Source organism: Lepus europaeus, chromosome 13, assembly GCF_033115175.1.
Source record: "Lepus europaeus isolate LE1 chromosome 13, mLepTim1.pri, whole genome shotgun sequence".
Lineage (NCBI taxonomy): Eukaryota > Metazoa > Chordata > Mammalia > Lagomorpha > Leporidae > Lepus > Lepus europaeus.
Genome location: NC_084839.1, coordinates 22037670 through 22064262, shown reverse-complemented (window position 1 = coordinate 22064262; position 26593 = coordinate 22037670). Strand labels below are relative to the sequence as shown.

Below are 26593 nucleotides of genomic sequence, written 5' to 3'. Positions count from 1 at the left end.
AAGATTTATTTATCTTACTTGATAGATACATAGAGGCAGAGGCAGAGAGGTTTTCCATCTGCTAGTTTACTCCCCAAATGGCTGAAACAGCCAGAGCTGGGCCAATCTGAAGCCAGGAGCCAGAAGCTTTTTCCGGGTCTCCCACGCAGGTGCAGAGGCTGAAGGGCGTGGGCCATAGCAGGGAGCTGGATCAGAAGTGGAACAGCTGGGACTTGAACTGATGCCCATGTGGGATGCCGGCACTGCAGGCGGTGGTTTTACCCACTACACCACAGAGCCAGCTCCAAGAATTAAAAAACATTTTAAAAAATCCTTAAAAATGATCTCTCCCTTTATCTGCATTTCAAGTAAAAAATGTTAAAAAAATTTTAGAAGCTTCAATATTTTATTATTGATTATAAAGACAACCTAGAATAGGTTTTCTTTAAATAGTAATGTTTAAGTTAAATTTTAAAATTAAAATGTCTAAAAGTGACTTAAAATCACTACCGTGCGATTTTGAGCTTTTTAAAATCATCTTCCCATAATATCATCCCTTTAAGAGGTTGAACAGAACAATGCTACCTTGGCCTTTGCATTTCATTGAGGAATGTGCAGCCATTCTTTTTCAGACCACTAAATAATCATTTGTCAAGTTCTATTACCTCCTGCAACTGAAGATATTGACTCAGAAAAAATTTACTGTTCCTGTCAGACTGACTTTCAATCACAGAGCTGCTTTTCTCATTGCCCGGCACGAGAATCGAAAGTGGCCTTCTCAGAATGTATAGCTCTGGAGCTGCAGTGCTGGCATCCCGTACAGGTGCCGGTTCGAGTCCCGGCTGCTCCACTTCTTTTTTTTTTTTTTTTTCTGACATAAATCATGCCTCAAGACATATATTTTCAAAAGAAAGCATCATATTAAAGTACTATCTTCCTTTATGCTGACAGATATTTATGGCAAACTGGAAATTATGAGTAAACGGAAGGTATCCTTACCAACAACATAGATACAGCATATTTGGCTAACTTGTAAGTTTCTTAGTGGAAAGGCATCAGTGAATTTGCATCTTGTAGCAGATCTGTAGTTCCAGTTGCTTTTTTTTCTATAATTTAATAGAATGTCTCACAAAACCATGTCCCACGGTGCCAGAAATGTTTATAAACTTTTCCAGAAAACTGAAAATCTTATCAAATACTTGTCTTTATCAAACAAAATGATTGCTATCAATGACTTTCACATTTTTGCTTTCCCCAGGTTTTCAAAAGATTAGCCATCCCGCTATTCTTGAATAACCTATAAAAGATAACTGGATAAAACACATTAGAGGGTCATAAAAGATGAATCTTTTCTATTTGATCATTTGGCACATCCTTAGTAGTATCCCCCCAAAAATACTAGACATAAGACACAATTTCCAAAGAATTCACACGTGCTGGAGCCCTAGGCAGAGGGGTTTCTGGAGGTGAGCACAGGCAGCTCCTGCTCTCTTCCTGGTGATGTGCGTTTCTCCTCATGGAGTGACGGAGTCCTCCTGGTGTGTTTCTGGAATCTTTGTGTGGAGGAAAGCATATACGCTGGGCCAGATCTTATTGGTTTCTGTTCCAGAGAACGTTTCCAACACCCCTTTTTTCCGGTAATATTCCAGGACCGGCTCTGTTTGAGCCTCGTATGCCTTCAGTCTCTTGATGACCGTCTCTGGCTTGTCGTCCTCACGCTGAATGAGAGGCTCTCCGGTCAGGTCATCGATGCCCACAGTTTTGGGAGGGTTGAACTCAATGTTGTAGACACAGCCACTGGCTGGGTGAATCCAGCGAGCAGTAAGGCGTTGCTTAGTGACCTCAAAGGGTACATTCAGGTTAATCACGGTGTCTATCTGATAAGCTCTGTCCAGGGCTTCTGCCTGTGGGAGTGTCCTTAGAAAACCGTCCAACAGGCAGCTGTGCTCAGGGAGATTTTTCAGCTCAGGAAGGGCCAGCCGAGTCATGACATCATCTGCAATGAGCTTCCCTTGATCAGTGGAAGTCTTGGCTAACACACCAATTTCTGTGCCTCGCAGCATGTTCTGTCGCAGCAGGTCCCCGCTGGAAAGGTGCTTCAGCTCAAAATGCTTGATGATACGCCAAGACACGGTGCCCTTGCCCGAGCCCGGAGCTCCCATGATCACCGCGCAACAGCCGAGCGGACGCCCCCATGGCCACAGACCGACCCCAGCCTGGCCTGCGCACTCGCCGGCTCGGCGGCCCCGGGCCCGCTGGCAGCAAGGCGAGCAGGCGGCGGTGCTCCACTTCTTCTTCTTTTTTTTATTTTTTTTTATTTTTGACAGGCAGAGTGGACAGTGAGAGAGAGAGACAGAGAGAAAGGTCTTCCTTTTGCCGTTGGTTCACCCTCCAATGGCCGCCGCGGTAGCGCGCTGCGGCTGGCGCACTGCGCTGAACTGATGGCAGGAGCCAGGTGCTTCTCCTGGTCTCCCATGCGGGTGCAGGGCCCAAGCACTTGGGCCATCCTCCACTGCACTCCCTGGCCACAGCAGAGAGCTGGCCTGGAAGAGGGGCAACCGGGACAGGATCGGTGCCCCGATCGGTGACCGGGACTAGAACCCGGTGTGCCGGCACCGCAAGGCGGAGGATTAGCCTAGTGAGCCACGGCGCCGGCCTGGTGCTCCACTTCTGATCCAGCTCTCTGCTATGTCCTGAGAAAGCAGATGAAGACGGCCCAAATGCTTGGGCCCCTGTACCTGCATGGGAGACCTGGAAGAAACTTCAGGCTCCTGGCTTTGGATCAGCACAGCTCTGGCCATTGCGGCCATTTTGGGAGTGAGCCAGCAGATGGAAGACTTCTCTCTCTCTCTGCATCTGCCTCTCTGTAACTCTGCCTTTCAAATAAATAAATAAATCTTAAAAAAAAAAAAAAAAGAATGTATAGTCCTGCTACATTGGCAGCTAAAGGGAGGCAAGAGCAGCATGTGCGGTGAAGTTCGGATGTGAAGACATGCAGAGGAAGGTGCTCACAGGTGCAACCACACGGCTTGATAGAGCTGAACCAGAAAGTAAGAGAAACGTGGTCAGAGCTTTCCTCCTCCAGAGGAGCCCACTACTCCCAAGGCCATTAGAGCCACCTAACAGGGAAGCAGAGATTGAACTAAAACTTTCACCTTGACTCCAATGAACTCTATTGTTTTTTTTTTTTTAATTTTTTAATTTTTTTTAAAAAATTTTTTGACAGGCAGAGTGGATATAGAGACAGAGAGAAAGGTCTTCCTTTTTGCCGTTGGTTCACCCTCCAATGGCTGCCGTGGCCGGCGCATCGCGCTGATCCGAAGGCAAGAGCCAGGTGCTTCTCCTGGTCTCCCATGCGGGTGCAGAGCCCAAGCACTTGGGCCATCCTCCACTGCCTTCCCGGACCATCGCAGAGAGCTGGCCTGGAAGAGGGGCAACCGGGACAGAATCCAGAGCCCCAACCGGGACTAGAACCCAGTGTGCCGGCGCCGCAAGGCGGAGGATTAGCCTGTTGAGCCACAGCGCCGGCCTATTGTTATTTTTTTAAAAATTTATTTGAGGTGCCAGTGCTGTGGCATGGGGGAGTGAACCAGCGGATGGAGGACCTATCTCTCTCTCTCTCTCTCTCTCTCTGCCTCTGTCCCTCTGTAACTCTGCTTTTCAAATAAATAAATCCTTTTAAAAATTATTTATTTATTTGAAAAGCAGAGTGGCAAAGAAAAAAAGAGATCTTCCACCCGCTTGATCACTCTCCAAATGCAACAGCCAGGACTGGCCAAACTCAGGAGCCAGGAACTCCATCAGGGTCTCCCAGTGGGTGCAGGAGACAAGCACTTGGGCCATCTTCTGCTGCTTTCCCATGCCCATTAGCAGGCAGATGGATAGGAAGTAGAGCAGCAGGGACTTGGCACTCTGAAATGGGATGCCAGAGTTGCAAGTGATAGGAGGGGCCTCCACCTGCTCTGCCAGCATTCCATATGGGTACTGATTTGTGTCCCTGCTGCTCCTTTTCCGATCCAGCCCTCTGCTACGCCCTGGAAAAGCAGAGGAAGATGGCCCAAGTGCTTGGGCCCCTGCATCTGCGTGGGAGACTTGGAAAAAGCCCCTGGCTCCTGGCTCTGGCTGTTGCGGCCATTTAGCGAGTGAACCAGCAGATGGAAGACCTTTCTCTGTCTCTACTTTCTGTTTCTGTCTCTCAAATAAATAAATAAATCCTAAAAAAAAAAAAAAAGTGGGACCGGAGTTGTAGCCTAGTGGGTGGGGCCACTGCCTGCAGTGCCAGCATCCCATACGGGAGCTGGTTCAAGTCCTGGCTGCTCCAATTCTGATCCAGCTCTTTGGATGGGCCTGGGAAAACAGTAGAAGATGGCGGAAGTCCTCGTGAAGTAGGCAGGCATACAGGTTTAAATTGATTAGGTTTGTGAGCTGGAAGACCACACCTTTGCCACGCCCCAGTGTGACCTCACGCCCTACCTGATACCTTCACCACGCCCCAATGTGACATCCTGCCCCTAACTGGCCACACCTCTGTGCCCACCCGCCAATCAGGTTAATTAACCACTTCTCTTTGGAAGTTGATTAAAAGCCTGGGACACAGTGTGGCCCTTCTCTTATTTTCCCTGGCTTCTTGCCAGGATGGGACTAGCTGTAGCCCTGCGCCTTCAGGGCGCATGGCCTTCCGGCCACCTGCCTTAGGCTTCCTGGCCTAGATGCTCTTCCATGCGGCTGGTTCCTGGTGCTTGGTATAAACTCAGATTTACCTCTCTCTCTTAAATAACTCTCCTGTGCATCTTTTGCACTAAATAAAAGCCTAAAATGTACCTGGTAGCTTTGGGATGCTCTGTTGGGACCGGGGAACCTCGCTCGGGAGTGGAATCCCAATAAAAGCTTGTGAATTAATTGATTCGTCTGCCTGGGAAGATTTGTTACGCGCCGGACACCTTGCAGTACCATGCTGCCTCGTTCATTTATGCCGGTACTTAGAATTCTGCTCTAAATATTAGGCAAGAAGCCTCTTGGACTTATTAATATTGGAGACTTAATAATAAGCATATGGTGATATCGTATGGCACCCCAAATTTCGATAACATGTAGCACCCCATATGGGACTTCTGGGGAACTTTAAGGGGCCACGTTTTCGTATATATCTTAGGGGGTCATTTCCACTATCACTTGGGCTCCTGCAGCCCCGCGGGAGACCCAGAGGAAGCTCCAGGCTCCGGATCGCCGCAGCTCCAACCACTGCAGCCAGTTGGGGAGTGAACCAGCAGACGGAAGACCTCTACCTCTCCTTCTCTGTGTAGCTCTTTCAAATAAATAAATAAATGAATCTTTTTAAAAAAAAAGTGACAGGAAGAGGGTTCAGAGTCCTATCTTCCAGACCCAGGGCTCCTGGCTCTGCCTCTTAGGGAGCTCAAGCAGGGGTCACAAGTCTTCCTCTACCCACGGGTTCCACCAACCAGTAAAAGCAGAAAACCGCTTCTCAAGTAAACATACAGACTATTTTTCGGCCATTATTCCCTATACAGTACAGCCACCACTAACAGGGTCTACACCGCATTAATCACCGATCTAGAAGGGATCTGAAGTGCACAGCAGGATGTGCGTAGGCCGTATGCTAACGCGGCCCTTGAACTTTGTCCTGGGCGACTCAGGTACCAATGCCCCGCGGATGCCGAGGGGCGACTGCATTGGAGCGGGGAGAAGGGACAGGCGCGGCCCGAGGGACCGAATACGAATCCAGAAGAAAAAAAAAACACAAAACCTCAGCCCCAACCACACGTGGGCTCCTTGGAATTTCTGGCGTGGCCGGCCCCGAACCAACCCCTGCCCCAAGCACTCCCAGACTGCGCGTGGGCGCTGAACCGCCGGTCTCCAGCGGCCCACGCAACACGCGCCTCCCGCCTCGGCCCCGGGAAAATCAGGCGCCCCCTCCCACGCCGCGACCCCCGCGCCCGGTAACCAGGCCGCGTCCCGGGGGCCCGGCGATGACGTCAGCCGCCCGCTCTGGCATCGCGAGACTCCCTACGCCCTCCCCCCGGCTCGCCGCGCTCCCAACCGCCCGCGCCCGCTGCCAGGCGGCGGCGGGGATGGCGAGCCGCGGGGCCGCTGCCGTGACGGGGGCCGCGGTTCCGCCATTGGCCGAGGAGGCTTGAGGGACGGGCCGGCGCGCTGCCCACGGAGAGACCGGAGCGGGTGGCCCCGAGAGAACGAGGGCCATGGAGACCAACGTGCCGAAGCGGAAGGAGCCCGGCAGGTCCCTGCGCATCAAAGTCATCTCCATGGGCAACGCCGAAGTGGGGAAAGTGAGTGCCGCGCGCGGGCGGGGGCGGGACCTCCGCGCCGCGGGGCCACGAGCCCATTGGCTGCGAGGGCGGCCACTCAACAGCGTCCTCCCGCCCCCGGCAGGCCCGAGCTGCTCTGAGGCGAGGCGGCTCGGCGGGGGAAAGACTCTGCTGACCTTTTTGACCTTCGGGTTGCGCCCTCCTTCACCGGCGGCGTCACTCCCCGTGGGAAGGAGTCGGGGTGGCCTCCGACCCTGGCGTGTTCCGCAGGGAGAGTGGGGAGGCCGGGCTCCTGCTGTCGGCCGGGGCTGCGCTCTGGGCGGGGGAGGGTGCGGGGAGGATCGGGGTCCGCAGGGCCATGGTGGGTGCCCGGGCCTGCCGACACTTTGTGCTGTTTCTGGCGGAGTCGCCGCATCCACCCTCTGCCGGGAGCCCTAGTCCTGCTGCAGCTGCTGGGTGTCCGCTACAGACTGCCCCGCGGGACTGGGGAAGGGAGGGCCAGAGGCGGACCCCGAGACGGCCGCCCCTTCACCCTGCTCCCCTCTCCTTCCGCATAAGCGGGCCTTGTTGGTTAAGAACGCCCCAAGGTCATGGAATCGGGCACAGAGACGGGAGTCGAACCCGGGTCTCCACACTCCCGCCACACGGCCTGATCCACCACCGTGTGTGTGTGTGTGCTGTCAGCGCGGACAGTGGGAGTGGGTAGGCCGGGCACAGTAGATGCTCAGTAAGTGTTTATTCGTGGTTTTTCCTTGTTTAGCGTGACCCTGCTCTACTTACGTATCTGTTTGTGTCCAAGTATTAACATTAGCATTCCCTGAAAGACAGCGTTTACTGAATGTCAGCCATGTACCAAGCATGAGAAAAGAAAAGAAAAAGCCTCCAGGGTATGTGCCAAACTGGCCTAGTCCGCGCGTATCACTTATAACTGTACAGTGCCTCTTAGTGCAGCCGGAATGCCCAGTGTCACCACGCTTAGTCAGTGTTGTTCTAGTTTATTCCAATGGAGTTCAATAAGAGAAAGAAAATATAAAATATTAGAACGGAGAAGGCAGAATTATTTGTTGATAATGCGATTGTTTGCTGGAAACCCAAAGGGAATTATCTGAATTCGAAACAATTAGAAAATTCAATATTATAGAAGCAAAACATAGCTTTATTATATCCGACTTTTATTCAGTTGGAATATATAGTTTTAATTTATAGTAACAACCAAAGTAAAGTACCTAGTTTTAAACTTCAGAAGAATTAGATAGGACTTGTATGGAAAAAAGTTTTAAATTCTGTGAGGGGACATAAAATTAGTTAGGCAAATGGAAAAATATACATTTCCCTTAGAAAGGGTCACTCAAAATTGTAGAAATGTCTTAAGACAGTCTATAAACTTAAGACAATCTATGAATGTAATTCAATTAAAATGCCTATAAGGGTTTAAAAAATGTTTGTTCATTTGAAAAGCGGAGTGAAAGAGAAAGGGAGCCACACACTCCTCACACGCTAGCAGGAGCCAGAGCCGCTAGCAGGAGCCAGAGCCGGGCCCAGAGTCAGCCACTCCCTCCAGGGTTCTCCCATGGGGGTGGCAGAGACTCAGATACTTGAACCATCACCTGCTGCCTCCCAGGCACATTAGCAGGAAGCTGGATCAGAACAATCCAGACTTCTCATGGTCTCACTGATGCTTACTTATGTTCCTTCAGTGGTTAGCAAATCCTACTCTGTTGAAAGCCACTGAACTAGTTGTTGGAAAAGATAGGAGGGAGTAAGATACTGTGGGTGCAGCGAAGTCATTCAGTGTCTCGCTGAGGAGGTAAGCTAAATGTACACTTGTGGAAAGAGAACCAGTAGTACGACCGATGACCCAGTCTGCAGCGCAGTGTGGGTTTGCCTGCTACACGCAATAGTATGAGTGTACATGTAACACGCTAGAGGAATTCAGATGCTTGCAATTCACATCAAATGAGGAGTTCAAATACTGGTAAGACCACTAAACAGTGTGGATGCTCCAAGTTTGATGCAGGTCTTGAAGGAAAAGTAAGATTTAGAAAGAAGAGAGTGGCTGGCGCCGTGGCTTAACAGGCTAATCCTCCACCTTGCGGCACACCGGGTTCTAGTCCTGGTTGGGGCACTGGATTCTATCCCGGTTGCCCCTCTTCCAGGCCAGCTCTCTGCTATGGCCCAGGAAGGCAGTGGAGGATGGCCCATGGGAGACCAGGAGAAGCACCTGGCTCCTGGCTTCGGATCAGTGAGATGCGCCGGCTGCAGCGGCCATTGGAGGGTGAACCAATGGCAAAAAGGAAGACCTTTCTCTCTGTCTCTCTCTCTCACTATCCACTCTGCCTGTCAAAAAAAAAAAAGGTGAGAAAGTTCATTTCAGAGAGAAGGAAAAGTAATAACAGGAAGTCAGGCCATGGGAGTTTTATGGAAAAGGAGAGTTTATAGAGAAGAGTTTAGTTAGAGATGACAGCCACAGGCTAGCTTATGGAGGGCCTTGAATAAAAGACAAAGGAATGTGGATTTCATACTCTTGACAGAAATTGCTGAAGATTTTTGAATTAGGGAGGTGAAATAATGTTAGTGGTGTGCAGAGTTGATTGAGGTTGGGAGAGAAAGGAGGCAGGAAAGCCAATAGTGGAGAAGTCAGTGATGAGGACCTGAACCAAAGTGGGATCCATGGGAACCAGATGAAGAGGAAGGCGGAAGAAACGAGAGAAGAGTAAGAAAGGTCCAGAATCAAATATGACTTCTAATACTTTGACCCTCTGGGATCGGGAAAGTGATGGTATTATTAACAGAACAGTGGGATGAGCGGCTTTCTTGTGTACGATTGGTTCATTTTGGACATGACTTGAAGTGACAGCAGGACATCTAAGTACAAACTAGTCTAGTAGATATTTAGAGATGTGGTCTGGTCGTGGGAGGGAGGTCAAGGCTAGACCTGATTGTCTTAGCGGTATTATTGAAAGTATAAGAATGGAAGAATGTCTCAAAAGAAAAGAGCCCTTGGAGTACTAAGCTGAAAACCTACTTACGTTTAGAGTTAAGGGAAGAATTTTAAAATAATTTTTCTTTAAAAACCTTTGCTTTTAACATTTTTTAAAAAGTGATTTACAATTTTGGCTTTTGAATAAACTTTCTTTTTCATAGTAGGGAATGAAGAAACCATGAGGAAGAAATGTACTTATTTTGTAAATGTTCTCAGTGTAGTTACTAACTGCAGGTATTTTTACCTTTTTAGAGCTGTATCATAAAGCGATACTGTGAGAAGAGATTTGTGTCTAAATACCTGGCAACCATTGGAATTGACTATGGAGTCACAAAGTGAGTATGCTGTTTGCCTGGGCTTGCAGGTTACACCGAGACTCGGGACTGTTTCTAAAATGACCTGTATTTACAGCAGTGCATGTACGCAGGTAATCTTGAAATAGAGTCTTTGAGGATAAACCGGGAAGGATGGAATTAGAGATCCTTACAGGTAGGGAGTGATTGTATCGTTTGTTCGTCCAGCCAGTTGAGTGCATACCGCCTGTCGGAGTGTGCGGGAGCTGTCAGCTGTGTCACGGTGAGCAAGGCAGCGCAAAGCCCAGCAGGCAGAGGAACTTTTTCTACGTAAGCAGGTCACATCCATAGCTGTTTTTAGAGTGCCTAGAAATAGTCTCTCTTTACAAAGTGTAAATATGAAGGTGCTTCTAAAAGTTCATGGAAAAGTCAGAAGATAAGTTTATCTTGGTGTAAAAAATTGTGACATCTAAGCATAGTTTTTCGTAATCTCTATTTTTCCATGAGCTTTTTGAACTTTCCTTGTATTACATGGAAAACTTTCTACCCGAGAACTTCCCTCGTTGGTTTGTAGTCTTTATAGGCTATTAGAGTCCAGCAGAAATGGTCTGGGAAGAGTGAAGTTGGGTGTTAGGTGAGATTTGTCCCAAAGGAGATCAAGCACAGGCTGAGGCTGGAGAGAGAGGGTGAAATTAACAAGAAATAACATCGTCAAAGAGGAGAGCTGGGACCCACACCCCCTTCCTAATCGTGGAATTTCAGGCACTCACTATTCTGTTCCCACCCTGTTCCTCCCCTCCCCTCCCACCCCTCTCTTATCGCTGCCTTCAAGGGTGGCCCAGCCAAGGCAACAAGCAAACCAAATTCAAAATTCAGTCAATCTATAGCAGACTAGTTTTTAAGTTGACAATTTTGTGTGGCCCACAAATGATGTTGTAAAATATCCAAACGGCCCTGGGCAGAAAAAAGGCTGCCCACCCTTGCGTGCTCTGGACTGCCACCCTTATACTGCGCTGTCTTGTTGCCGTTGCCCACTCTGTCCATTTGGCGCATCCTCTCCCACCTCTCTACCTCTCCTGTTCCCATAAGGTCTTCTTAGTACCCCCTTTATCTGTCAGGACACTTTTTGGTTGCAAATCACAGAAATCTTGAGGTTCTATATGCTATTTTTATGATACTTATCTAAATTGCCTCTGTTGTCTATGTTATTATTTGCGTGAGTTTAAGGTTTGCTGCTAAATTATAAACTCCTTGAAGAAGGAGGTATATGAAGATACTTTTTAAAAGAGTTTGTGGAAGAATGGAATTAAAAGATAAGTTTATTTTGGTGCATAAAGGTAGAGGCTTACCACATTGATGGTAAGAATGGAATGTGTGACCTTGAGAGTCATTGAACACTATTTCTGGGATCATGTAGGTGGAGCCCATGCATGTTATAAAACACGTTTTCAGTGTACTTACTGAAGTACCATATTAGTAGAGATTTTGTCTTAAGAGCTTGTCCGGAAAAGTGCTTATACTATGTAAGTACTCAGTATTTATTGTTAGGTAAGATAGATGTGTTGGGGCCAGAGCTGTGGCATAGTGGGTAAAGCTGCTACCTGCAACACTGGGCATCCCATGGGAGTGCTGGTTTGAGTTCTGCTCTATTTCTGATCTAGCTCCCTGCTGATGTGCCTGGGAAGGCAGCTGAGGATGGCCCAAGTGCTTGGGCCCCTGCACCCACATTAGAGACCTGAATGAAGTTCCTGGCTCATGACTTTGGCCTGGCCCAGTCCCAGCTATTGTGGCCATTTGGGGAGAGAACCAGCAATGAAGGATCTCTCTCTCTCTCTCTCTTTCTCTCTTTTTCCCTCTGCCTCTCTCTATAACTCTGTCTTCCAGGTAAATAGATTAATTTTTTTAAAAGATAGATATATATTTAAAGAGGAAGTTTGCCAAATTAGAATATTCAAGAAGATAGGTAAGTTGTTGAGCTATATTTGAATGTTGATTATGTGAAGTGCAGATTCAAGTTCAGATATATTCTTTGTGACTGTAATTAAAGTGGCTTATGCAGTGGTAAAGTAAAACTCAAGTAAGGGTGGACTGTGTTGTGGCACAGTGGGTTAAACCTCTGCTTGCTACACCAGCATCCCATGTTGGAGTGCTGGTTCAAGTCCTGGCTGCTCTGCTTCTGATCCAGCTTCCTGCTTATGTGCCTGGGAAGGCAGCAGATGATGGCCCAAGTACTTGGGCCCCTGCCACCACATGGGAGACTAGGATGGAGCTCTTTGCTCCTGGCTTTGGCCTGCATCCATTTGGGGAATGAACCAGCAGATGGAAGATCTCTCCCTCATGCTCCATTGCTCTGCCTTTCAAATAAATAAATCTTTCAAAAACAAAAATTGTGGCTCATGGCTAGAAATTCTTATTTGGAATCCATGTTTCTCTTTCCCACTTCAGGGCATAAGATCTCATTAATGATACAGTAGGGCAGCCTGTTTAGTGCAGATTTGGTTTGAATACATACGAGTATTTAGTTTATTTGTCTAGGAAATGATAATTACCACATTATGCCACAGACAGACTGTTCTGTTTCTGATTGATTATATTTTCACAAAGCTGAGTCAGGAATAACTGACAGAGGCCCAACAACACAAACCAACTACAGCAAAAATCTTTGAGAAGGATGTTCATCAGTCCACACGCTCTGGTACGAGGCGGATCAGCAGGACCTCACAAACGGCAGGAACCTAGACAGTCACATCACTGCCCCTCTCTCTGCACAAGCTGGCGTCAGTCTTTTAAGGGGGCTTCCTCTGACACAGCTCCAGCTACTCTCGAGTTCACATTTTGTTAACTTTACCCCTAGAAATGGACTGAATCCAGTGTTCCACATTTTAAAATCATAGGGAAGGTTTTGATTGGCCCAGGTGGGAACAGCAGTGTGGTTCAGTAAGATGGCAAGAGGCCAGCGCTGTGGCGTGGCAGGTGAAACCACTGCCTGCAGTGCTGGCATCCCATACAGCTGTGAGTTTGTGTCCTGGCTGCTCCATTTCTGATCCAGCTCCCTGCTAATGGGCCTGGCAAAGTAGTGCAAGATGGCCTAAGTGTTTGGGCCCCTGCACCACATGGGAGACCCAAATGAGGTTCTTGGCTACCGACTCAGCCCAGGCCATTGCAGCCATCTGGGGGGTGAACCAGTGGATAGAAGATCTCTCTCTCTCTCCCCCCCTCTCCCTCTCCCTCTCCCTCTCCCTCCCCCTCCCCCTCTCCTTCTCTGTTTCTTCCTCTCTATCTCTAACTCTGACTCTTAAATAAATAAATAGATCGATCGATCTTTGGAAAAAAACAAAAAGAAGATGACAACAAGATCCTTATGAACCACAGCTGGGAGAAGCAGTCCAATCAGTAGATATCCATTCCAGCCTCTCTGTTTCCGTTGTGGTGCAGCTCACATTTCAATGTGCTTAAGAGTTGTTGGTAGTGTTTGTAAAATGCAGATTTTCTGGGTCCTAGATGGGGCACAAGAATCTGAGTTTTTAAATTTCATTCATTTATTTGAAAGGTAGAGCAACAGAGAGAATGGGAAAGACAGAGAGAGGGAGAGAGAGAGAGAGATCTTTCATTCACTGATTCATTCCTCAACTGGCTGCAATAGTCAAGTCTGTGCCAGGCCAAAACCAGGAACCAAGAACTCTATCCAGGTCTCCCACATGGGTTACAGGGGCCCACTCACTTGAGCCATCCTCTGCAGCTTTCCCAGGCACATTAACAGGGAGCTGGATCAGAAGCAGAGTAGCTGGGATTCGAGCCGACACTGTGATATGGGATATAGGTGTCACAGGTGACACAATGCTGGCCCCAGGAGTCTGCATTTTAGCACCCTCCCCATTATGTTGCTGGTAGTTTCCAGGCCACTCAGAGAAACAGTGCTTTGAGATAGGAAAGGAGCATTTTCCCTAATTCCCTCTATCTGGCTTCTGAATGAAATTGACTTTCTTTGAGTTCAATATGTGAATACATTTGTGTTCTTTCCCTGACCATATTGTAAATTCTTTTCTTTCTCAGCTGCTCTTTTTAGGTAAAAATATTTTTTGTATTTTTTATTAATATAAAGAGAACAGATTTCATGTAGTTCATAGACACAGTTCCAAGAATATAATGATACTTCCCTTCCTCCCTCCCTGCCTCTAGATAAAAAAAAAAAATTTAAGATAATTATACCAGATCAGGGGCTGGCGCTGTGGCGCAGTGAGTTGAAGTCCTGGCCTGAAGTGCCAGCATCCTATGTGGGCGCCAGTTCTAGTCCTGGCTGCTCTTCTTCCGATCCAGCTCTCTGCTATGGCCTGGGAAAGCAGTAGAAGATGGCCCAAGTCCTTGGGCCCCTGCACCCGTAGGGGAGACCCAGAAGAAGCTCCTGGCTTCGGATCGGTGTGGCTCCAGCTGTTGCGGCCACCTGGGGAGTAAACCAGCGGATGGAAGACCTCTCTCTGCCTCTACCTCTCTCTGTAACTCTGTCTTTCAAATAAATAAAATAAATCTTTAAAAAAAAATTATACTAGATCTTTTTCAAATGCTCTCAAAAACTTTAGTTATTTTTTATTTATTTATTTTTCATCTGTTTGAAAGGCAGAGACAGAGATCTTAAATCCAGTGGTTCACTCCCCGTATATCTGCAAGAGCCAGGGCTGGGCCAGGAGCTCCATGTGGGTCTCCCATGTGGATGACAGGGACTCAAGCATTTGGGTCTTCATCTGATGTCTTCCCCGGCCATTTAGCAGGCAGGTGGATCTGAAGTGGAGTAGCTGGGACTGGAAGTGGCGCTCTGATATGGGATGTAGGTAACCCCAAGCAGCAGCTTAACCTGCTGGGCCACACACTTTCTCCTGTTTTTGTTTTGTGTTGCTTTTTCAAGCTGTATTTTATGAGATGGATCCTGATTTCACAGATGTTAAAATGAGAGCAAATAGGCACCATAGAATTGATGAGACGTGCCAGAAAACATGGAAATAAAGAAATCATACTTTTTCTGTAGTTAAATTCAACAAAAAGTCAATTTCATACTTTTTATTTTGTTTTAAAATGAAATTGCATGATCCCATTTCTGTAAGATTGTGTATGATCAGTGGTGTTTATCAATATTCATGAAGGTTACACTGGGTGATAGGGTTTGGGACAACTTTTAAGCTTTCAACCTTGTATTTTTATGTAGTGTTTGAATTATTTGTGATGTTCATTCCTGATTTTCCAATGGTGAGTTTTCATTAAAAAAAGAAGACTAGAAACAGATACGCTATGATGTTAAGCATAGTTAAACTAATATGAATGGTTGTTTTTCCCTGTTCTTTTAATTTTCAAATTTGTTTCTAGAACAAATTGACTATTGCCCCTTTTCAAGTAAAGATCACAAGAAAATTAAAAAGACATAATTAATGTGCCTGTTTGTTACTCTGCCGCCTGGTCACCAAGCATAGTCAGTAGTAATTAAGATGTCTCGCTAAGCGAAATGAAACTTTTTGTAGGAGCCTTCATGTGGCTCCCACTTACCCACACTGTCATTGCCTGCTGCCGATGTGGAATCTGCCGTCTGCTGGCTGAGGACCGTGGGCACAGTATTTTTAGGTGAAGGTGGGCTCATTAAGTGAGCATGCCACGTAGGTCCAGCATTCTCAAGATAAGGAGACAGATCGTCTGCCCAGGGCTTTCTGCTGTTGTAAAGACTGCAGTCAGGAGGAGACTCTGTGCGGCCCCTTGCAGTCACACACACACCCTTCTGAAGCTCCTGAGTGGGTGAGTGATGTCCGTGTGCGTGCAGCGGCCGTGACCTTCTCTGGGGTTTTTCCCTTTGCACATTTCAGGGTGCAAGTCAGAGACAGAGAAATCAAAGTTAACATCTTTGACATGGCCGGACATCCCTTCTTCTACGAGGTAAGAGAGCCTTTTTGAGCAAACCTTTTTCTAGTAATGTCGGGTCTGGGAAAAGATCCTGAATTATCGAAAAGAGCCAATATTCAAATCACATGTAAAATTAGGCAAATTTAGCTCATATTCATGGCTGACCTTCTGAGCCTTCGCTGAATGAATACCCACTGGGGCCAGCATTGTGGCACAGCAGGTTAAGCCACCACTGTGACCCTGGCATCACAAATTGGAGTGCCAGTTCAGATGGAAGATCTCTCTCTGTCTCTGCTGTCTCTGTCACTCTGCCTTTCAAATAAACGAATTTTTAAAAAAGTAGCTGCCCGTTGGGCTGTTATGCTGCCCCCTTGGGTGGGGGAGGAGATCTCATTGCTGATGCTTCAGACACTTAGTGCAGCATTTTAACCTCCGAAGGACGACATCCCTCAGCCCAGGGTGTGGAAGGGCGGCCCCAGTCATAACTGGACTAGCAAGAGCTCAGTGGTGGGACTTCTTTCTCAGGAGGGTGCTAGAGTGACCTTTCTGCCCCCAGAAGCCACAGCAGCCCCACCTGCTTCTCCTTGCTGAGTATCGCTCCTCAGTAGGCCCCAGACGGACCTCATGAACATTCTCTCTGGGTTTTTCCTTCCTTGGGCTTTTTCGTTTTCCCTAGGGAGGCTCACTGCTCTTGGGCCACTTTGCTTCTGCTTGCATGGGGTTTACTTTTCCCTTTATTTTGGGTTCTTGAGGTAGGACCTCAGTACTGGTGTGAGTCTCTTCTTCTCTCACCTGTGCATTCACTGCTGCAGGGCTTTAAGGGTACCCACCACTGTTGATGTACTGTATTCTTGTTTTCATTCAATTAAGTGAATCTTTAGTTTTCATGGAGACTGCCTTATGGATTACTTGCAGGGGTATTGTTTAGTTTCTAAGCATTGGGAGACGTTCCTGTTATCTTTCTGTTGTTGATCTCTAGTTTGACTGTGTCATGATCAAAGAACACACTCTATGACTGTACTTCTTTGAAATGTGTTGAGGTTTGTTTCATGGCCCAGGATATGGTATATCTGGATATTTGTCTCATGGGCTCTTGATAAGAACGTGTCTTATTTATGCTGTTGTTGGACGGAATGTTCTGTAAATATCTATTGTTTGCTTTGGGTCAGTGGTGGTGTTGAGTCCTTTTCATGCTTGCTGATTTTCTGTTTAGTTGCTCAGTTCCTGAAATGGTGTTGATGTTTCAGACCAAAATTATCAATTTGTCTATTTCTCCTTTTGGTCTTGTCGGTTTTTGCTTCACATGTTTTGTGACTCTGCTGTTGGTCCATATACATTTAGGATTGCTGTATCTTCGTTACATGGTTTTATCATTAGATAATGCCCCTCTTTGCCCTGGTGTCTACTTTATTTGATTTAGTTATTTATTTGAGAGAGAGAGAGAGCACTCAGAGCACTCCCATCCTCTGGTTCACTCCCCAGATGCCTGCCATGGCTATGGCTGGGCCAAGGCTGCAGCCAGGAGCTGGGAACACAGTCTCCCACATGGATGGCAGGGACCCCACTACTTGACCCATCACTGCTGCCTCCCAGGTTTTTTTTTTTTTTTAATTTTTTTTATTTGACAGGTAGAGTTACAGACAGTGAGAGAGAGAGAGAAAGGTCTTCCTTCTGTTGGTTCACCCCCCAATGGCCACTACAGCCAGCGCTGCGCCGATCCAAAGCCAGGTCTCTGGTACTTCCTCCCAGTCTCCCATGCAGTTGCAGGGCCCAAGCACTTGGGCCATCCTCCACTGCCTTCCCGGGCCAGAGCAGAGAGCTGGACTGGAAGAGGAGCAACCGGCACTAGTACCCGGTGCCCCAACAGGGACTGGAACCCCGGGTGCCGGCGCCGCAGGCAGAGGATTAGCCAAGTGAACCACGGCGCTGGCCCTCCCAGGTTCTTTATTAGCAGAAAGTTAGAATTAGCAGCTGAAGCCAGGTATCAGACCCAGGTACTCCAGTGTGGGATGTGGGGTCTTAACCACTGGGGTAATGCTCACTCCCAATATTAGGCCTCTTGCTGGTGGCCTCCATGGTTTCTGGTGATTCATCTGTTCTCATTCGAAATGGGTTTGTTTCCACATGGGAAAGGTGTCTTTTTCTGTGGCTGCTTTCAAGGTTTTTCCTCTGTCTTTGGTTTTTGGAGATTTAATTATGATCTATGTTGGCTTGGACTTCTTTCCTTCCTGTGTTTTGCAGGTCTACTGTTGGGTCCATATCCGGGTATATTCTTTCACCGCTGTATAGCATTCCTCTTTGTCTCAGGTTATTTTCTCTGCTCTGACATCTACTTGATCTAAGGTTAAAATGCCTGTTTGGGATTTTCTCGGCTTCTTGATTCTGTGGGTTTATGTTTCTTGCCATGTTTAGGAAGTTGTCAGCTATTATTTCGTTGAGTATTTTTTTCAGCTGCATCCTTTATCTCTTCTCCTTCTTTGGATTCTGATCTTTTGTTTTAACCCAACAAATCCTTGTGATGTCCCTGAGGCTCTATTCATTTTTAAAAATTAGCAAATTCATTAATTTATTGAAAGAGAGAGAGAGCTCTTTCAGTTGACAATTCATTCCTCAAATGCCCGTAGTGGCTGAGATGGGGCCAACTCAAACCAAGGAACTGAGAACTCAATCCAGGTCTCCCACATTGGTGGCAGGAACCTAGCTACTTGAGATCATTTTTTTATTAAACTTTTATTTAATGAATATAAATTTCCAAAGTACAGCTTATGAATTACAATGGCTTTCCCCCTCCCATAACTTCCCTCCTATCCGCAACCCTCCCCTTTCCCGCTCCCTCTCCCCTTCCATTCACATCAAGATTCATTTTCCATTCTCTTTATATACAAATCAGTTTAGTATATATTAAGTAAAGATTTCAACAGTTTGCCCCCATATAGCAACACAAAGTGAAAAAATACTGTTGGAGTACTAGTTATAGCATTAAATAACAGTGTACAGCACATTAAAGACAGAGATCCTACATGATATTTTTTAAAAATTAATTTTCTATGCCATTTCCAATTTAACACCAGTTTTTTTTTTCATTTCTGATTATCTTTATATACAGAAGATCGATTCTGAATATAATTAGTAAAGATTTCATCAGTTTGCACCCACACAGAAACACAAAGTGTAAAAATACTGTTTCAGTACTAGTTATAGCATCACTTCACACTAGACAACACATTAAGGACAGATCCCACATGAGATGTAAGTACACAGTGACTCCTGTTGCTGACTTAACAATTTGACACTCTTGTTTATGGCGTCAGTAATCTCCCTAGGCTCTAGTCATGAGTTTCCAAGGCTATGGAAGCCTTTAGAGTTCGCCAACTTTGATCTTATTCCGATAGGGTCATAGTCAAAGTGGAACTTCTCTCCTCCCTTCAGAGAAAGGTACCTCCATCTTTGATGGCCCCGTTCTTTCCACTAGGATCTCACTCGCAGAGATCTTTCATTTAGGTCTTCTTCTTTTTTTTTCTTTTCCATGGTGTCTTGGCTTTCCATGCCTACAATACTCTCATGGGCTCTTCAGCCAGATCCAAATGCCTTAAGGGCTGATTCTGAGGCCAGAGTGTTGTTTAGGACATCTGCCATTCTATGAATCTGCTGTGTATCCCACTTCCCATGTTGGATCGTTCTCTCCCTTTTTGATTCTATCAGTTAGTATTAGTAGACACTAGTCTTGTTTGTGTGATCCCTTTGACTCTTAGACCTATCAGAGTCATCAATTGTGAACTGAAATTGATCACTTGGTCTAGTGAGATGGCATTGGTACATGCCACCTTGATGGGATTGTATTGGAATCCCCTGGCACATTTCTAACTCCACCATTTGGGGCAAGTCCGATTGAGCATGTCCCAAATTGTACATTGAGATCATTTTTTGACAAGTCTTTTTATCTGTTGGTCAGATGAGATCATTTTTATTGTTACTGTTCTGCTTGCTGGCTCACTGATTCCACTGTCCCCTCTGCTGTTGAGGTCAACCTCTAAGTGATTTACTGTGTTTTAATCTACTGTACTTTATTATATCTTTTTTAAAGGATTTATTTATTTGAGAGGCAGAGGCAGAGAGAGAGAGAGAGAGAGAGAGAGAGAGAGAGAGGTTGTCCATCCTATGGTTCATTTCCCAGATGGCTATGATGGCCCAAGCTGGGCCAATCTGAAGCCAGGAACCAGGAGCTTATTCTGGGTCTCCCACATGGATGCAGGGGCCCAAGGACTTGGGCCATCTTCTACTGCTTTCCCAGGCTGTAGCAGAGAGCTGGATCGGAAGTGAAACAGCCAGGACTTGAACCAGCTTCCATAGGGAGGCCAGCACTTCAGGCAGCGGCTTTATCTGTTCACCACAGTGCCGGTCCCTGTATTTTTCAGTTCTAGAGTTTCCCCTCTGCCTTTGCTGGAGTAGGTGAGTGGGGTGGGGAGTTAGTTTGTTCCGAAGTGGATTCTTTTCTGGAGTGGAGTCTGGCTGAGCTGCGCCTTGGGCTGCACAGTGCAGGCTTTTGTTGGGGTTCCTTGTACCACATCCATTGGCCTTTCCAGTTGTCCTGCAGCTCCACATCTTGGATATATGAAGCCCCAAACAAGCAAGCAAATAGTGAGGAAAAAAAAAAAAAAAACAAAACGGAAGCTCACCACCATGTCATTCCTTGGGTTCCAAAGGTCCTAGCTTGTCTCCCATCTTCTTTCTACCTTTTTAAAGTAAAAAAACTTACGTATAATATTCAAGATTTTTATTTGTACTCAGCAGGAGAAATAGAAATAGTACATTACTCCATCTTCTCGAAAGAAACGAAACCTTTAATGGCTAGATAATCTTCCATCTTGTGAATATACCCAAATATGTAGGTAACATGAATTCCTTTTAAATGTGAAGCCTGTTAGTATCTTAAATCAATTTCACAAGCACTGAGTACTGTCAGTGAAAAAAGCACAGAGCTCTAGCTGATCACAAATTTGACATAGGTTCTAAAGACCGGAAGTGCTTATGTAAATTTTAGATTTCACTCAAATCATGTAGGTGGAGAGTTAGAAAATGGCTGAAAATTAATGTGGTCCAGGCCTCTGCTCACTGTAACATTTCTTTCTGTAGCACTCCTGATCAGTGGTCATCTTTCATTCACAAATACCTGGAAATGCAGAGTCCCTTCTCGTCGTGAAGTGCCATTGTGTTAGAGAAGCTGCATATTAAACAAATGACAGAATTCTTGGGAGCACTCAGTGTCCAGCTCTGACTTGTCTGGGTGGTCAGGGAATCCTGTTGCAGGAAGCAGCATTGAAGCTGAGAGGCGATGGGGAAGTATGTAGGTTATACCCAGTGCAGTTTTGAGTGGTGCACATTGTCGGAGTGTGCAGAATGAATATCTCTCGTGATGTAGTCGTGAGCTGATCTGTCCCGGTTAAAACCTCTACATTGAGGGCCAGCACTTTGGTGTAGCAGGTTAAGCCACTGCCTGCAGTGCTGGCTTCCCATATGGGTGCCAGCTAGAGACCCGGTTGCTCCATTTCTGATCCTGCTCTCTGCTATGGCCTGGGAAGCAGTGGAAGATGGCCCAAGTGTTTGGGCCCCTGCACTCGCACGGGAGACCCAGAGAAAGCTCCTGGCTCCTGGCTCTGGATCGGCTCAACTCCAGCCATTGCAGACATTTGGGAAGTGAACCACAGGATGGAAGGCCTCTCCCTCTCTCTGCCTCTGCCTTTCTCTAACTTTGCCTTTCAAATAAATAAATAAATCTTCAAAACAAAACACAAAACCTCTACATCAGCAGCTTCTTCATGAAGGCTGCCTTCCTTTGACTTCCACCATGATTCTGGCCTTGTTTTTGGAAGCAACATAGACTGAATTTATGCATCTACAATAAAGCCTTGCCAGTGTTTCTGGGTCTGCTGCTCTCCAACTAAAGCATTTTTTATCCCTCCCATAGCCAGACCTGTCAGCATCCTTTGTGGGTGATTTCTGGTTTGCTAATACGGGGCTGAGAACTGAATTCAACATTCCAGATCCTTCCTCACTAGCGGAAAACACAGCATTTCTGCTACTGTCTCCCTAGACACAAAGATCCTGTTAAGGCAGCCTGCAATTGCACTAACTGTTTTTCAACAGCTTACAAAAATAGAAGTATAATTAACAGAAGCTTCTTGAAATCACTCCTTCACTGAGAGAGCCTTGATCTGTCCTTTTTTTTTTAAGTATTTGCTGTCTGGCGCAAACCCTCCTTTTGTGACAAGACAAAGCTGTCCGTGTCAGTCTAAGCCCCAGGCTGCACAGAGTCTGCCGCCGCCCAGCCCCCCTGGTAAAGGCCCACAGCCGTTCCCAGGCTCCCCACTTCTTGATGTCCTTGGAGTTCTTGGTGTCTCCTCATCCAAGCTTCCCCTGTCTCCAGCGCTCTGCAGAGACAGGCCAGAACGCTCAGTTTGTGAGATAGCAACCTCAGGGCAAATGCAGGGGGCACTGCGAGGGGAATGACCTGCCTCTTACCACCAGCCTTGCTTCCGTGGGTCTCATAGAAACTTTCTGAGACCTCAGCGACATTTAACTAACAGCTTTCTTTAGCCTACAAGCTAGTTTGCTTTAAGAAATGATCCCTATTCCCTTAGCATCCTATGGAATAAACGTTGGCTGTGGCAGATCTACCAGGGCTACCATTAGAAAGCTGTTTCGGGGGCCAGCGCTGTGCTGTAATGTAGAAGGTTAAGCCTCTCCTGCAGTGCTGGCACCCACATGGGCACTGGTTCAAGTCCCAGTTGCTCCATTTCCAGTCCAGCTCCCTGCTGATGCACCTGGGAAGGCAGCAGAAGATGGCCCAAGTGCTTGGGCCCCTGTACCCATGGGGGAGACCTGGAAGAAGCTCCTGGCTTCAGCCTGGCCATTGCGGGCTATTTGGGGAGTGAACCAGCAGATGGAAGATCTCCCTCTCTCTCCCTCTGTCTCCTCTCTTTATATTTCTGTCTTTCAGATAAATAAATAAATAAATTATATATATATATATATATATATATATATATATATAGTTTATATAAAGAAATGTGTATAAAGAAAGCTGTTTTGGGGGACCAGAATAATGTACCTGTCAGGAACCAATGAGGCATCTGCTTTGACCTTTTCATTCTACAGAAGAGGAGGAAGCTGAGGTTTGGGGTAATGTTCACCATTCTGTAGCTAAGCCCAGATTTGAACTTGAGTCCTTGAGAGAGAAAGCCATTGAGCTTGCTTAATTCTGTTTTCACACACAGATCTCCCTCTGGGGAGCATGACATGGATTTTGTAATTCTTCCTTTTCCCTTTTGGCCTCTACATTTATTTTCTTCTGTGGCACGTGGTACCTCTTGATTATACAGTGATCCCAAACACTTGTATTGGCAAGGTCCTGTGGGTGACATGGAATGGATGTGCTAAGATATATGTTTTCATATTGCCTGTGGGCAAGTGGGGAAGACAGCTAGGTGTGCTGCTACCTGTGAGCTGGGCTGGAAGCCATAGGAGCATTGGTAGAAGTGCAAAGGACTGTGGTCTTCTGGGGACCAGAGGTAGGCGGTGAGTTAGATGATGGGGATAGGGCAAGAAAGGTCCCACACAAGACACAGTGTTATAATTAGCCCTTGAATGGTTAGCAGTAAAGAGGTGTCTGTCCCCAGATGTGATTAGGGCAGGTTTGGGGAAACAGATTATCTAGTTTGAAGATTAGAGCATAAATGGAGGGTAAGACTGGGAAGATTGGAGGAAGCACTTATCAGAAGCTTTTTTTTTTTTTAATTTGTTTTATTTATTTGAAAGATGGAGTTACAGAGAGAGGCAGAGACAGAGAGAGAGGTCTTCCATCCACTGGTTCACTCCCCAGATGGCTGCAACAGCCAGAGCTGTGCCGATCCGAAGCCAAGAGCCAGGAGCCTCCTCCAGGTCTCTCACATGGGTGCAGGGGCCCAAGGACTTGGGCCATCCTCCACTGCCTTCCCAGGCTACAGCAGAGAGCTGGATTGGAAGTGGAGTAGCCGGGACTAGAACCAGCACCCATATGGGATGCCGGTACTTCAGGCCAGGGCTTTAACCTGCTATGCCACAGTGCCAGCCCCGATCACAAACTTTTAACTTCATTTTCTTTTTAAAGACTTACTTATTTGAAAGCAGAGTTACAGAGAGAGAGAGCGAGAGAGAGAGAGAGAGAGAGCTCTTCCATCTGCTGGCTCACTCCCCAAATGGCCACAACAGCCAAGGCTGAACCAGGCTGAAGCCAGGAAAAAAGAGCTTCTTCCAGGTCTCCCACGAGGGTGCATGGGACCAAATAATTGGGCCATCCTTTGCTGTTTTCCCAGGCACATTAGCAGGAAGCTGGCTTGGAAATGGAGCAGCCAGCACTCAACTGGCACTCACATAAGAGCTGCAAATGGTGACTTCACTGGCTACCACAGCACCAGTCACTTAGACTTCTTTTTAAAGAGTTTGACCTTTGGAGGATTGGCAGTGGGCAGACACTGAGAACATTTCAGCCAGGGCTTTATGAAGATAGTTACGTTTGTTTAGCATTGACTTACAAGGTTCCTGGCAGCGGTACAGCCAAATGATGACTCTGGAAATGAGAATGGGATGGAAGAGATATGTACAAGAAGTGTGCCAGAAGTGGTTTCTCCAGGCCTGTTTGAGTCTGGTAAACAAAAACAGAAAAGTAGAGGTCAGAGGTCACACCAGACTTTTGGCCCAAATGACTGAGAATGATGCTACTTTCATGACCAGTGTTCAGAGAAGGAAAGGCTTAAGACAGAATAAGTCAAGGACCTTCTGTTGAATACATTGGATGTGAGATTCCAACAGGCTGTTCCGCTGGCAGAGTCCAGTGGTGATTAGAAAAGCAGGTTTGGAGCCAGTGCTGTGGCAGTGAGTAAAGCCACTGCCTGGTGCCAGCATCTCATATGGGCGCCAATTCAAGTCCCAGCCACTCCACTTCTGATCCAGCTTACAGCTAAAATGCCTGGGAAAGCAGCAGAGGATGGCCCAAGTACTTGGGCCCCTGCACCCATGTGGGAACCCCACAGGAAGCTCCTGGCTCCTGGCTTTGGATTGGCCCAGCTCCAGCCATTGTGGCCATTTGGGGAGTGAACCAGTGGATGGAAGATCTCTTTCTGTATCTCTCCTCTCTTTTCTCTCTGTCTCTCTCTGTAACTCTTTCAAATAAATGAATAGATCTTTTAAAAAAAAGGGTGGGGGAGAGTCTGGCACTGTGTCGTAGTGGGCTAAGCCTCTGCCTGCAGCATCGGCATCCCACATGGGCACCGAGTTGAGTCCCAGCTGCTCCTCTTCTGATCCAGCGCTCTGCTATGGCCTGGGAAAGCAGTGGAGGATGGAGGATGGCTTGGGTCCCTGCACCCACGTGGGAGAACCGGAAGGAGCTCCTGGCTTTAGATCCGTCCAACTCCAGCTGTTGTGGCTGCTTGGGGAGTGAACCAGTGGATGGAAGACCTCTCTCTGTCTCTCCCTCTCTCTGTAACTTTATTACATAAATAAATAAATAAATAAATAAATAAATAAATAAATAAATAAAATCTAAAAAAAAAAGAAATGCAAGTCTGAAAGCTGAGATGAGGACTCATGTTGGAGGGTCTCGCAACTGAAACTGCAAGTGGTTGATGTTGCTGGTTGGAAGGAAGGATTCAGAAGGAATGGAAGAGGGCTCAGGGCAGGATTTGGAGGATTTGGGAAATGAGCCAGAGTAAGAGCAATGGAGAGAAAAGGAGTTGATGAAAGAAGGACAATTTGAAACCTGAAGGGTGTGATGTATGGGAGCCCAGGCAGCCAGAGCCTCGGGGAAGGATGCCCACTGTTAACTACAGCCCAGGGCTAAGGGAAGGAGCAGGCACACTGCCTGTTGTCATCATTTTAAGTCCTTTCTGGTGATTTTGGTTTTAATTGTAGGGAACAGCTTCTTAGGTTTCTGTCAAGTAGTAGGCAGGCCCATTCCTGGTACAGGTATTTGTCCGTGCTCAGAAACTCCCCCCGATGTGTTTAGCAAGCTGTCTTCATTGGTCACTGCAGAGCCAGTGTGCGTCTGAGCAGGCACTGGGATTTTGTGGAAAGGATATGTAACGGATGGATGGTCTGTGTCAAGGTTCTTGCCGGAATTTTGATTCCCTTCCCGCAGCCCCTCCTATCAGTGCTGCTCACCCCCGCCCCCAACCTCTTGTCGCTTCTGCCGCTTTGGTGTGCCCTGTTCTTGGCTGCCTGTCCCAGCACTGTAGATTGGCCCCAGGGGCGAGTTGCCATTTCTAATGTAACAGCCAAGAAAACCCGAGAGTGAACGCAAGGAAGAAAGGGAGAAGACACTGGTACGCTCTGGTTTCCAGGCACCATGCTGAGTGCTTTGGCCTTCCTCATCTTGTGTCATCCGCACAGTGACGCTGTGAAGGGAGTTGTGTTATCCCCCCTTCCAGATAAGGAAACTGAGGCTCAGAGAGGATAATGACCTGCCCCAGGCCGTCCGACGAGGAAGTGTGCGCCCACATGTGCGTGGCCCGGGGGCTGTGGGGTTCTGGAATTGGGGCAGTGACCTGAGAGGGAGGCTCTGCCTGGCTGTACTGCTGGTGTGTAAGTGGCTGTGCCCACCGCTGACACCTGCGCCGCTGTTGCCTCAGTTCGTTTGCTTGTTCTTCCTAAGGAGAACTTTATGTAGTGTGTTTTCTCATGGTCGCACAGCAGCAGTTCAGGACTGATGGCCTCTGGGGAGTGGGACAGGAAGTGAGGAAGGCTGGGAGAGGAGGTCATTGCTTTCCACACGAATAGATTTCTTCTCTATTGGTTACTCATTTTATAAAAAGTCCTCTAGAGACCCGTAGACACTGGAATACGGCAGATATTGTGAATACACAGAGCAACCTTGCTAAGCTAATGAACTCACAAAGTCACGCAGCCTCATCTCACGCGTGTGTCCTCTTGTCTGAAGGTCCGGAACGAGTTTTACAAGGACACGCAGGGGGTGATCCTGGTCTACGACGTGGGGCAGAAGGACTCCTTTGAGGCCCTTGATGCGTGGCTGGCAGAGATGAAGCAAGAGCTCGGGCCTCATGGAAACATGGACAATATTATATTTGTAGTGTGTGCCAACAAGGTAACTGCTCTGACGGTGGTACGTCACGTTCTGAGGGAAG

The 26593-nt window shown here is 47.2% G+C and overlaps 1 protein-coding gene and 1 pseudogene across 1 annotated transcript in view; one reads left to right on the top strand and one right to left on the bottom strand.

The window, feature by feature from the left end:
- Positions 1-995: 995 nt before the first annotated feature.
- Positions 996-2175, bottom strand: LOC133773010 (GTP:AMP phosphotransferase AK3, mitochondrial-like; annotated as a pseudogene).
- A 3896-nt stretch (positions 2176-6071) lies between these two features.
- Positions 6072-26593, top strand: part of DNAJC27 (DnaJ heat shock protein family (Hsp40) member C27) — a 32244-nt gene continuing 11722 nt past the window's right edge. The window contains exons 1-4 of the mRNA XM_062209074.1: positions 6072-6284; positions 9499-9581; positions 15383-15452; positions 26389-26553. Of these exons, the coding sequence (XP_062065058.1) occupies positions 6198-6284; positions 9499-9581; positions 15383-15452; positions 26389-26553 (405 nt within the window). The 5' untranslated portion in view covers positions 6072-6197. The remainder of the gene's footprint in view (positions 6285-9498; positions 9582-15382; positions 15453-26388; positions 26554-26593) is intronic.